This window comes from Bombus vancouverensis, chromosome 17, assembly GCF_051014615.1.
Source record: "Bombus vancouverensis nearcticus chromosome 17, iyBomVanc1_principal, whole genome shotgun sequence".
Taxonomy (NCBI): domain Eukaryota; kingdom Metazoa; phylum Arthropoda; class Insecta; order Hymenoptera; family Apidae; genus Bombus; species Bombus vancouverensis.
Window position 1 is genome coordinate 8,103,710 of NC_134927.1, and position 13,803 is coordinate 8,117,512.

Here is a 13,803-nt window from a genome sequence, read left to right on the forward strand (position 1 = left end):
TCGGATACTTCTCGACCCGGGGCTCGACCGTATAGAAAATGGGCAAGGTGCCCGTAAGCACGCACAGTGCTGCGTGGGACACTGTGCGGATAAGCCGTAGATAATCTTATCAATACGGCCCCTGGCGCCCTCTTAAAAGTGTTTCTGTTCTTCTTCACTACTACCGTCTTGGCCCATACAGGCGCCACACAGAACACCACCGACCAGACTTCCCAGACTCCAGAATAGAGCTTCTTTGCAGAGTCGGTGGGACCGTTAACATTGGGCAGTAACGATCTCAATGCTCCCATAAGGGTATCTGTCCTATTGCACACTTTCAACAAATGAGCCCCGAACCTTCTGTAGTTATCTACCTGTTCCCCAAGGTATCTAATCTCTTACTTCGTGGTTAGAAGGGGCCCCTCCACGTTTATCTCGATTACCTTGGGGATCCGCTTACCCGTTACTCGGTCTTCCGGCATATCACCGCACGATCCCGCCCAATGTTGTACTTAATTTATTGTTCGCCTCTTCCTTCATGATCTTCGTTCAACCGGATCGGGACGATCACATTCTTCGCGAACATGTTCAAGAGACTGGTTCGTCTGCCATTTCATTTCATTTACATTTACATGGACTCCCCATGCGGTTGCCTTTGAGTTATAATCTTCGGAGATCATCGTTGCTGGGTAACTCCTCTTGGCCGCCTGAATCAGAGTGTCCAACACCTGGACATAGCTATTAAACTGTTTCATATTTATATAGGGAAAGCAATAACCCCCAATGCAAAGCACGTTGTCCACGCTGACTCCTACGATTCCATATCTAGAGATCAATCTCTGATTGTTTCCCTCTGAAGAGCGTCACCTACAATGACGTATCACCCTTGTCGTTGTTGTACCAATATATCTGCTGCCTACAAGGCTCCGATATGAATACAACGTCTATTCCAGCTTCGCAGACATACTGGTACATCAATTCGTTTGCAAGCCTGCACCTATTCAAGTTTATTATCAAAATCCTCATCTTCTGCTAGGATTGCCTCTCTTCGTCCTCTCGTTTACTACAGGTTTCTCCTGGGACCCGGTAATATACCTCAGGGTATTCTTATTTTCCTTCAGGCAGATACCACACCTTGGTTCCTTCGTGCACTGGTTTATAGTGTGGTCCTTGTCCTCACATCATCTGCACAATTCTCTACCAAGGCTCACTATCGTACACCTGGCCGCAGTATACCCCAGCATATGACACTTATAGCATCTCACTAAGTTGGGCAGAATCCTCGCTGACGCAATCGTCAATCTCGTTTTAATCTTGATCGTTGGTCTGTCCCCGGGAACAGTACTCGCAGACAGCACAACCACCGCCTGCTGGGTTCCCCACGGCGTCATCCTTAGGGGCTTCACCTCTATGCATCTCTCTTCCTTTATGTTCAGTTCAGTGGATATGTTCTCTGCGAATTCTTCCTTTGTGGCGATAGGATCAATAATCCTGATTTCCAGGGTCTCCCTATTCGCCAAAGGTACAACATCCATCCCCTGACACATCGCCTTTTTCAGGTTTTCCGCAACCTGCCCAACCGTTACCTTGTTATTTAGTTCAATAAGGATGTGCCCAGTCCTCGTCTTCCTGACGCCAGTTGTCTCCTTCAAGGCATTCTTCGCCCCCAACGTCCTCCCTATAGGAATCTATGCAATTGTTATCCCGCTTCACTTTAACAAGGATAATCTCGCTCCTATTCCTTGGAGTTCTCTCTCTTTTCTCCCTGACTACGGTCCTTCCTCCCGTCGTGCTTTCAATTCGGCTCCTAAGCCTCCTACGCCGATTAACCCCTTAACCTACAACTACGGCCATAGCCCGTAGTAGATGATCAGACCAAACGTAAATATTACGGGCATAGACCGTAGTACAATGTTCGGGCCAAATATAATATATAATATAATATACAGGGTGGTTGGTAATTGGTGGTACAAGCGGAAAGGGAGTGATTCTACACGAAAAAAGAAATCGAAAATATAGAATAAAAATTAAAAAAAAATTTTTTTTTTAATTTTTTTTAAATCTACAGTGAGATTCGTTATAACGAGACGTGATAAAGTGCACGCGTACCGAGCGAAAATTCAAAGTCGATTTTCTCGAAAACAAAGCTCCAAACAAAAAATTTTTATTCTATATGTCGGAGATAAAAAAACACCGGAGCCTTTGGAATTTTGGATAATCCCGCAACATTGTAACCTAGAGTCTACCATAGCTGTAATTAAACAATTGTAGTTATTCAATCTGATTGTAATTGTTCGAGATTTGATGTGATAATGAGCTTGATAATGTAAGATGTGATAATGAGCTTGGGGTCGAGGCGACAGCCAGTCGCCGAACGTAGCCGTGGTCAAGGGATGAACGCTTTGTCTAACAAAGGTATGGAGTAATTCTATAGCTCTCCTTAAAAGGAATATTTGTGGCGACACGCGACAGTAAACATTCCAACGGTTTCTGTCCCGTGGCCCGCCACACGAAGACTCTATTCTTCGAGTAAGATGATTGCCAGATGTTGATGCGTCTCCGCAGTACATGTTCAGTTAGCCTGAGGGCCCGTTATAAATCTTCAGATTTAGTTAACTAAAGTCCTTCATACAGACAAACAGTCTTTGTCCCAACTACGGGAAGATAGGGGCGATCTATTTTTTCAACGAATGATGTCTCCCACTAGCAACTTTCCTTCGGGGGCGGCTAACATCCTTTTCTAACCACCGATATGGAGATTGACCAATTAGCAGCAACGTCAATTGCTCTCACTTTCTGAACTAAGGCTATCCTCGACGAATCCGATGGTTTCGTGTCCTTAGACACACCCCATTATGGTTTTCCTCTATGGCATCATCGGAACGGAAATTTATTCCTTCTTGCGATCCCATTGACGAATAGGGTAACACCATACGAGCAGTGAACATTACTTTTACCTTAAATATATTTACATTAAATACATTTAAATGGAAGTGTAATTATAAGTAAAAATACAATTTGAGCTGGTCCAGATCCGCACGCTAGCTGTGTTACCCTATAACTGAAAACCCAGAAGCCAACGTCGCCTGTCGACTGTTTATGGTCTGTCTTCGTCGCATTCTTTTGTCTGTACGCTGTCGATGGCTTCAGTCCTTGAGAAAACTAAAAAGACCAGATGTAGAGTTTTCTTAGAAGTGGTGACCACTTCAACAATTGTCATTAGTTTCTCGAGTTCTCTATCTAATTACCACGGTTACTTGTCCAGTTCTATAATAATCGTATTTTCACTAGCCAATATCTTCTCCATTGCATAACGACAATGTGTAATCCAAGTGGAGATTCGTTTCACGCCCTTAACCCTAATTCTAATGTTAACCGGACATATATTTTCGACTTCTTTTTTCACGTAGAATCACGCCCTTTCAGGTTGTACCACCAGTTACCAACCATCCCGTATAATAGCTTGTTCACGTTTTTGGCCCAAAATTCTCGAATGTAAATAGTAGGTCAAGGGGTTAACGAGCGTCCATTTGTCCTCGCTATCCGTGCTACAGGTTTCGGCGTAGGTTATCGCCTCTTGCATTCTCGACTCTTTCATGTGGCATGCCTTCCTTTCCTCCAGTGGTGATATGACCTTTCGCTTCGCTGATTGGACTGCCTCAGTCTGACTGATTACCGATACCTTGCTACGCCAGTCTCCTCATACCCCTTAGGCGTCATCTGCGTAGCCACGGTTTTCCTGTCGCAAAGTCCAAGTTCGTCTCGGGGTTCGCGTTGATCCACCTTCTGACCCTTTTTGTTTCTGTCACGCTCTCCGTGTTCAACTTCTCGAGCATAGGATCACCCTTGTTCGAAGCTGTGATTCTTCTCATCATTAACTCTATGTTCATTGTTAGATCTTCCAGACTCCTCGTGAGTCCCCTGACGTCGCGAATACCTGATGACAGACCTCTACCTTCGTCAGCGAAAGAGCCTTCCTCCAGTTTTCTGTTTCCTCCTCTTTTGGTTCCCAACGCCCTCTTATTCACTAGCACCTTCTCCATTTCCTCCGCGCTTGATCCTTTCCTGAGGTTGTTAGTACCTGGGGTTAGATAGCTAGTCTGGTCGGTCAACTCCGCTTGAAATTCAATCTCCGTTTTGATGTCTTGCCCCACCTTCCCCTTTAGTAACTCCTTGGCACTCTCTCTTTTGCCGATCGGAATCAACGATGTTTCTTCGAGTTTCTTCTCTGTATCGCTATCGATCGTATGATCCCGGTCGCTCTGACCGAGCAAGAAACGGCCCTGGAACCGACCGTCCTTTCCTCGTTCTTTACCCAGTCGTGTGATGATCGTCGGGGCGAACCTGGGGGAGGCACCACTCGCCGAACCGACGGCGCTTGGAGGCTTTGAAACCCCCCTGAGCAGTAATTCTATTCTTCCGTGTCACTCTATCAATATTTTTTTATAATTAAGGGACGTAGTTCCTTATAATAGCCGGTATTGCTTTATCATGTTCAGTTACGTTGCCGATATTGTCACATTGTCGTCATTCTGTTTCCATTGTCCGTATAATTTTGCTAGGTTCGCATATTGCGTATCACCCAATAATTCCTTTAACCTCACTCTTATTGGCGTCGATGTGCCATCGTATGCGTGTACATTGCTTAATTTTACCAGCTCGCTTATCACTTCATCATATATATAATTGCATAAAACTAATATAATTATTTACATCTTTCCTATTTAACTGTCATCGTCATCTTGAAGTCAATATTAAATGCTGTTATGGTACCAATTAACATTAACTTAACTATATACCATTAACGACATTCAGCAAAACCAAAACAAATTAAACAGCCTTAATCTGTTGAGTCATTGTTATTAGGGGCTCGTATAATTTCTCGCTTTTATTAGTCATATCTAAATTCTATTTACTTTCCTTTTCGTTCATAATTTGACTTTATATTATTCTGACCCAAATGACCTTATTCAACGACCATTTTAAGTAATACTTATCGTTATGTATACATTACACGATGTATATATCTTATATCTCTTATATACTTAAAAGCTATACTACCAACATTCTGGCAATTAACCATTTATTAATTAATTCATAATTAATTAATTTCTGAGTATTGCACGATAAATGACTCCTGAAGAAAATAGTGTCAATAAACCCGGTCTTTCAAACGTACTTTCCAATTATTTATCATGACGCCCAATACTCATATGGTAATAAATAGCACATGTGAGTATTATTCTTTCTTAATTTATCAAATTATTCAGTATTAAAATATATTCATCAGCTTCTATACTTTCAATATTACAATTACTTAATTTATTTTAGGTTTAAAGACGACGATGTGTACTACAACCACCAGTATCATCTATATTTTATTGTAACACTATGAGAGTGAGGACATGGATCAGCATAAACTTATACACTATACTTGTAGTTATACTTATACCTTTATTTATTTAAATTTTTCTACTACAAATTCATCCACTTGTTCTTCTATCAGTCAACTTCAACACATGTACACAATTTGTTCGCAAGTTTACGCAGCGTAGGAAAATCACAAACGCACTGTGGTGGCCGGACTATTCCCAGATAAATCGTAATAAAAATAGCCATATTCACATAAAAATCGCATACGCATTACGAATTTATGAGCTGTTAATAAACGTGGCAATTCTTGTATGAACCACATACAATTTTCGTACAAATCATTGATCACTGTACATTGCGATATTCACATACATACACATGAAATGAAAACCTATATGATATTTAAATTTAAGTTTGTTGAGGTTATTCGATGTGTAAACAGAGAAAACACGTGGATAAATTGTAAGGTAGAAAATATATTTAAATAGAAGTGTAATAAGTAAAAATACAATTTGAGCTGGTCCAGATCCGCACGCTAGCTGTGTTACCTAATAACTGAAAAAACCCCGAAGCCAACGTCGCCTGTCTACTGTTTATGGCCTGACTTCGTCGCAGTCTTTTGTCTACACGCTGTCGATGGCTTCAGTGCTTGAGAAAACTAAAAAAGACCAGATGTAGAGTTTTCTTAGAAGTGGTAACTACTTCAACACCCTCCCTAAAACTCTACATCCCTACAAACAGTTATCTCAAATTTAGAAATTATCTCTTAATATTTTTCTAACTCTTGTCGTAAATAACTGAAAATTAATTTGTCAATGCCTTTTCAAGTACACTTGCCAGCCGCCTTTTTCTTTTCCATACAAATTAATTTATTACAAAAAACTAGAAGACTAAACAGATCATGTAGGGTTTTTCTTTTTTTTTTTTTTTTTTGAGAAGTAATAATCACTTCGACACCCGCATTTCGCAAGAAATGGTATCTTACGTCAATATGCTCACTTCTTTGATGGAATTCTGGATTCTTGATTAATTTCATTTCACTAGTATTGTCTACGCATAGCATATACTTAAGGATCTCTGTTTTACATTCAAGAAATATTTTCTTTAGCCACATAATTTCTTTCGCTCCTGAGGCTACACTGACATATTCAGCTTCGGTCGTAGATAGAGCTATACATTGTTGTCGCTTACATTGCCATGTGATGGCCACATTTGCATACTCCGCCTGATGTCGATTTTCTTGTTTCTTTGTCGCCTGCATAGTCAGCATCGTTAAAGGTTTCGAGACTGCCTGCTTTTGTATATAAGAGTCCCATGTCTGCGGTCCCTTTTATGTAGCGCAAAATTCGTTTAACTAATTTCCACTGATACTGGTTTGGATTCTCTAAATGTCTCGCCGCTATATTTATTGCAAAACTAATATCTGGCATACTTACAGTTTGTAAAAACATTAAGTTCCCTACGGCTTCTCTGTATGGTGCGTTACAATCATTATCGCCTATGTTACTTTCGCTCCAATTAGTCTCGATAGGTGTAGAAACACTGTTTGCCTCATTCATATTAAATTTTTCCAATATGTTTTCGATATACCTACTCTGATGAATGAATATTGAACCATCTTCTAATCTATTAATTTCAAGTCCAAGAAAACTTTTTACTTCTTTCGAACTCGTAATTTTGAATTCTTTATTTAAATCATCGAAAAATTTATCAATTAGAGATTCGTCTGAAGCTGCTACCAGTCCATCGTCTACGTATATGGTCATCAACATTAATTTGTCGTCTTCTGTATAAATATAAAAACAAGGATCTGCGTTACTCTGATAAAATTTTAAGTTCGAGATAAATTTTGTGAAACGTTCCGTCCAACATCTTGGAGACTGCTTTAAGCCATATAGGCTTTTTAGCAATTTACAAACGCGATTTGTACCATCATCATAACCTTCAGGTTGTTTCATATAAATATCTTCTTTCAGACTTCCATATAAAAATGCGGTTTTAATGTCGAACTGTCTGAGGTGTAAATTATTTTTGGCTGCAATACTGAGCATTAATCTAATTGTGTCAAACCGAGCAACGGGACTATATGTTTCCTTATAATCTATGCCTTCTTTCTGTGAACACCCTTTTATTACTAGTCGCGCTTTTTATTACTAGTCGCGCTTTTTATTACTAGTCGCGCTTTGTATCGTTCCGAGTTGTCCGTATTTAGCTTTATCGTTAAAACCCACCTATTGCTAAGTACCTTCTGATCTTTAGATTTTTCTACAAGAATCCACGTCTTATTTTCATGGTGCGATTTCATTTCATCATTCATAGCAGTTTCCCATAACTCTTTCTTTTCGGATCTCATCGCTTCGTTAAAATCCACCGGTAATTTTTCCGCTACGTACGTTACTGGGTTACCATAAAAATCGGTTCGTTTGATCCTATCTGTATCTCTCAATTGTCTCACATTGTCGCCAGTTCCATGCGGTTGTTTTTCATGTTCACTCTCTGCACTTTCATACGAACATGCTCTATCGCTCTGCGCACTCACATCTTCGCGCTCGACAATTTTCGGTAAACTTAATTTTACGAATTTCGCATTTTCTAGTTCAGGCTTAAATATTACGTCACGGCTTAATATTACATTTTTTACTGTTGGCACGTACACTCGATACCCTCGTCCGTCATCTAAATAGCCTACCAAATATTCTTTGTTAGCCTTTTTGTCTAGTTTCGTTCTCTTCTCCGCAGGTATGTGTGCAAAGCACTCAATACCGAAAACTCTAAACTTTTCTAAATTCGGCGATTTCCCGTACCACAGTTCATATGGTGTTTTCTTGTCTTGTCTTGTCGGCCCCGTCTTATTTATGACATGTACTACTGTGTTCATGGCTTCGGCTCATAAAAACAGCAGTAGATTTGGTTTCGAATATAGCATCGACCGACCTGCCTCTACTATTGTTCTATTTTCCCTTTCTGCGACACCATTCTGTTCAGGAGTGTATGGGACGTTAATTGTGTGCCTAATTCCCTGACTTCTTAAAAATTCTTTGACTTCTTTATTTTTGAATTCTTTCCCTCCTTCACTATGAATTTCTTTAATCTTATCGTTAAATTGATTCTCAACTTCTAGGCAAAAAGTTTTTAATTTTTCAATTATTTTTGACTTAAGTCGTAAGAAGTAAATCTTTGTGAATTTGGAAAAATCATCTTTAAATGTCAGAAAATACAGTTTCTTTCCTAATGACTTTACTTCTATAGGTCCACATACATCCGTATAAATAATTTCGCGAGGTTTAGTCGCCCGATTGATTTTCTCGTGAAAACTCGATCTATGATGTTTCCCGCACGCGCAACCTTCACAGAAAAAGTTACTATTCTCTACCACTTTCATATTTGAATTCTTTAAGAACTCTTTAACATGCCTGATATTTTGATGACATAGCCGTTCGTGCCATAACTGTAACGTGTCCGCGTTTGACTCCGCTCTATTGCTAAAATTACAAACTGACGGTATGATAACTCGCATATCTACTTTATACAAATTTCCAATAACTGAACCTCTTGCTATTATTTTCTGATTTTGTGAAAATACACAATTGGCCCCTTCCTTTGAAACACAGAAATCTATGTCCCTTCTTGCGACAGATCTAATGGAAAATAGATTTCTTTTCATACCTGGTACGTACAGCACATCGTTCATTGTACATGTTACCCATTTGCTGTCCACAAAAGTCTCTACTCTGATTTTTCCTTTGCCGCACGCATCCATGAATGTACCATCGCCGATCTCTATCTTCACCGTGTTATCGGATTCTTCGAAGACGCTAAACCATTCCCGTCGTCCTGTCATGTGATCCGTAGCTCCTGAGTCGATTATCCAAACATCAGGGTTTGCCGCTTGTATCGCTGAGGTACTTCCTAATAGACCAATTCCGCTGTGATCCCGATTTTGATTTCTGGGTTCCTGGTTGTCTCTACTGTTGCTTCTTCTGTTATTTTAAAGCAGTTTTTACTGGTGTGGCCTTTCCTTTTGCATATAAAGCATCTAAAGCAATCCAACTTTTCCACAATTGAAGCAGCTTGGTCCTTGTTTCTCGTGTTCACGTTTACTTGACTGCTTCTGCTGTTCCCTTTTATAATTGTTACTTTTTGTTACCAGTGCCACCGATGTTTCCTGGTCGTCTTTCTTCCATCTGATTTCTTCCGTCATCAGCCTGGTACTAAGCCTGTCTAAGGTCTTCTTTTCTTCTTTCACGGAATCCCACGCACTGTGAAAATGATCAAATTTGTTTGGTAACACCGATAAAATGCGTGTTATCAGCATTTTCTCGCCAATTTCACTCCCAAGGGCTTTCATCTTTGCCGCTATGAGTTCCAACTTTGATAGGTTGTACGAGACATTTTCAGATTCTTCCCATTTAAAATCAAAGAACTGCTTCTGGGCCATATTTAAATTCTCGTTCGACTTCATGTCATATACTGTATTCAGCTTTTTCCACATTTCATGTACTGTTGTGCAACATAAAAGAAGATCCAACGGTTTCCTTCCTACTGAGGTCACGATTAATTTTCTCGCTAACCGATCTGCTTTCAAAAATCTTTCACGAGCGATTTCTTTCGCCGCGCTGTTACCTGAATGACACAGATTCCCTTCACACATTGATCAGGTCGTCATCTTCCTCCAAAAATGTACGCATAACAAAACGCCACTGGAGCCAATTTTCTTCGCCGCGTAACATCTCGATCTTCGTACTTGCTGATTGCATTTTAGCACTATCCCTTATTTTACTAAGCACAACACTTTAACAATTTATTCACTTCACGTTGCTACCTTGCAATTTACAGCCCTGGGACCATAACCTGTTGAGGTTATTCAATGTGTAAACAGAGAAAACACGTGGATAAATTGTAAGGCAGAAAATATATTTAAATAGAAGTGTAATAAGTAAGAATACAATTTGAGCTGGTCCAGATCCGCACGCTAGCTGTGTTACTCAATAACTGAAAAACCCCGAAGCCAACGTCGCCTGTCTACTGTGTATGGCCTGACTTCGTCGCAATCTTTTGTCTACGCGCTGTCGATGGCTTCAGTGCTTGAGAAAACTAAAAAGACCAGATGTAGAGTTTTCTTAGACGTAGTAACCACTTCAACAAAGTTAAATAAAAAACTACCTACTACTTATTATGTGAAATAATATTTTATCGAATGTCACATCTAGCTTCTATTTCGTTGACTGTATCATATATTTTAACGCCGACTGGTCAAGCAACTACCAGGTTCATGAGCAACCAACTTGAGAACCAAAGTGAGCCTTTAGAGCAAATGAAGCATTCTTAAAAAAGTTTTACTTTACAACTATCTTGTTTTAAAATATATTTATTTTCTATCGTCATTGTTTATTGCTCAGTAGACTTTTCAATGGTAAATTATTATTGTACATTATTGTCAACGAATAACTATCTCGTAACTTTTATTTGGTGGAGGATGAAAGAAGTTTCTGTCATTATAATAATGTCATTGTAATGGAAGAATGTTCATAGTCAGCGAGCAGATGAATTGCTTACAGCTCAGAAATCATATGGGTATAAATAACTGCATTCTTATTAAAATGTTATAGAAAAAACAAGCAATGTCACAAATGGATTTATTTAGCAAGGAGACGAGTGAAGAGACAAAATGAAAAGGATGATGAATCCCTTCTCCAGAAAATTGTATTTATATTCCTTTAGTTTAATCAGGAGAAATTACGTTCAAATAGTCAGTACACGATACAGTATATTATCAGTAGTAAGACCATTATACCGCATATTTTCGTAATCTGCTGTATCCAGAACAGCCTGAAATAACCGAAAATATATGTATTCATATTAATTCTTATATTTTTATACGAAGATACTTTTATACACACCTTGACAATCGTTGTCGGGCTATTGAGTTAAAGTCTTCTTTCAAAATAAATTTCTTAATTCCCACCTGGTACATTGCAATATACTTCTCCCAATCCATATCCCGTAAATCCAGTTTCACCGCATCGCTGTCGTTTAACATTTTTACTTTCCTCGCTAAGTCGGAACAATTATCTCTTTGAAAAGTCCATTCGTGCAAGATGAAGTATTGTAGCGATATGAACAGCTTATTACCATTTTTGAGAAGTTTCATCCATCTGAAATACCATTTTTAGTTATTATTACAGATGAAGATATAAGCTATCCGAAAGATTGTTCTCGTTGTACGAGGATTGGTAGAATATTCACATTGGTTTACTACCTCGGAGTCTTAAAAAGTTATCCATGATGAACGCAGGCAAAATATGTGGAATTACACTCCGAACGTTGTAAATATATCTATTAGCTATCATTGGACAACCCGGGTACCATAGCGTATCGTTCAGTGGCGTTTCTATGCAACATTTCACGATGGTATCTTTCATCTGACCCCATCTTGCGAATTGAAATAATTACATTGGTACAATTAATCGAATTACGCTTCAAGTAAAGTTAATTACTATCTGAGTATCTCAGGAAATATTATGCAATTAAATAAGTATTACATTACATCACTATCTTCCTAAATTAACGTATTGAGATCAAAATTGGACTTTCGTATTCTACGTTTGTGTGCACTTCCATTGTCCACGTTACTTAAATAAACTTTTGGAATACTCTAACAATCGAATTACATTAATTGAAATATATTTGTAAGAAATATTACTTAAAAGGGTATGCGTTGCTGGTGCAGTTGTAAACTTTAACTTCATGATCACGATGTAGCGTAACATGCCATGCAGTACATATTATCGTGTCGACTACGAAATCGACAGGCACTAAATCCAATCTTGCATCTCTCGTACCCCGTATCGCTGTTGCACACCCTTTGCCGACTGGCAGAATGATACCTGGGTATTGAATTGATTTAGAAATTACTTGTGACTTTCGATTAGCAGAAATGCAATGCTAAATAGATAGAAATGAGTTCTCCTAATAGTGAGCAACAGCAAATTTGAAATATAATAATGATAATCTGGTGGAGATCCTCTCATTGATCCTCTCACAAACAAATCAATTAACTCCAATTTTAGGAAATATAAGGAGTATTGAAAAATTACTATCGGAAAAGATCTATAATACTTGTTAATGCAGACATATTCTCTATCCAACCAGGACATGGTTCCTCCAAAGAGGCGCCAATTATGCTTGGCCGCATTATCGCAACTGGCAGATCTCTGCACTTGCTTGCTACAATCTGCTCTGCTAAATTCTTACTGAATGTGTATGTGTTTGGATAAGTTTTTAAAATCTTTTCTTCTATTTCATTGATCGACGTGTTGTCTAATTTGTCACAGATATCGATCACCTCCCAAGGCGTCAAACTCGTGCTGCAAAATTAATAGTAAGTGCACATATTCTTCACGCTATAATTAGAATTAAAATATTCATAAACCATGGAACAATGTTTGCGCGTAACTTATTCTTACGTATAAATCTTTTCTCCAATCTCAGGTAAATTCGCATTACTATAAGCTGTGCTGACGTGGACGAAGCTAATTGGATGCCTTATTTCGTTCCAAAGTTGGATCACACGAGCAGTACCTTTCGTATTCACATTAACAGCCACGTGTAACGGCTCATTGAATGTCACAGTGGCTGCGATGTGAAACACTATGTTCACTTTCTCTAACAACAGATTTCTATCTTCTCGCGAAAGACCTAAATCTGGCAGACTCACGTCACCTCTCACAGGATAAACTCTGTTGAAAAGTGCGGTGTTCTTTGCTTTAATAGCATCATATATCTGAAAACGAAAATTCCAGAAAAGAAAGTTAATCAACTTGGCTCCTGACAGCCTTAAATATTGAAAGGAACAAGAATATATTTACGAACGGGATCATCTATGAGCTTCTTAAATCGTTGTTCTATCGTTTTGTTAGTTTTAGGACGGATTAGTAGAAAAATGGCAGCAATGCGTGGACATATGCGGATCAGTTTTTCCAGGAGACCTTTCCCGACGAAACCGGTTGCTCCAGTCACAAGGATCCCACTATCGGCGTAGAATTCCTCGAGAGAACTCGTCTCATTCAGTCCTTTATTGATTCCATTTTCATTTGTTTCTTTATTGATTGTATCCATGTTTTAGGATCTTCACACTTGCAGTCCCTTTATTTTCCATAGATTAACATTCCCAACAATTAGTAAGTGCAAAAATGTTCTAAATGATATAGAAAATTGGTTATAGTTGATACCCTTTTGTGCATTACTTTCTAAAGAAGTCTACGGATAATCTTTACAAAGAGCAACATAATTTAATAATTATGGTTTCGTCAAATGAAATAATTAAATAATGATAATAATTGAATCATTTTTCTTTATGGTAGATTTTCACCGAAAAAGAGATATTCAACGCAATAAATGCAGCTTTTAATTTGGCTGTTCATTAATTTGCATTATTATCTATTGCTCCAT

General features: G+C 38.7%; 1 protein-coding gene across 1 annotated transcript; it reads right to left on the reverse strand.

Moving 5' to 3' along the window:
* Nucleotides 1-11,102: 11,102 nt before the first annotated feature.
* On the reverse strand, nucleotides 11,103-13,473 carry LOC117165132 (fatty acyl-CoA reductase 1-like). The gene is made up of 7 exons (XM_033348588.2): nucleotides 13,225-13,473; nucleotides 12,819-13,135; nucleotides 12,472-12,719; nucleotides 12,056-12,239; nucleotides 11,599-11,784; nucleotides 11,253-11,507; nucleotides 11,103-11,181 (listed from the first exon to the last, which is right to left on the reverse strand). Exons 1-7 carry the CDS (start codon nucleotides 13,468-13,470, stop codon nucleotides 11,103-11,105), a joined length of 1,515 nt encoding a protein of 504 aa, XP_033204479.1. The 5' UTR covers nucleotides 13,471-13,473.
* Nucleotides 13,474-13,803: the final 330 nt, after the last annotated feature.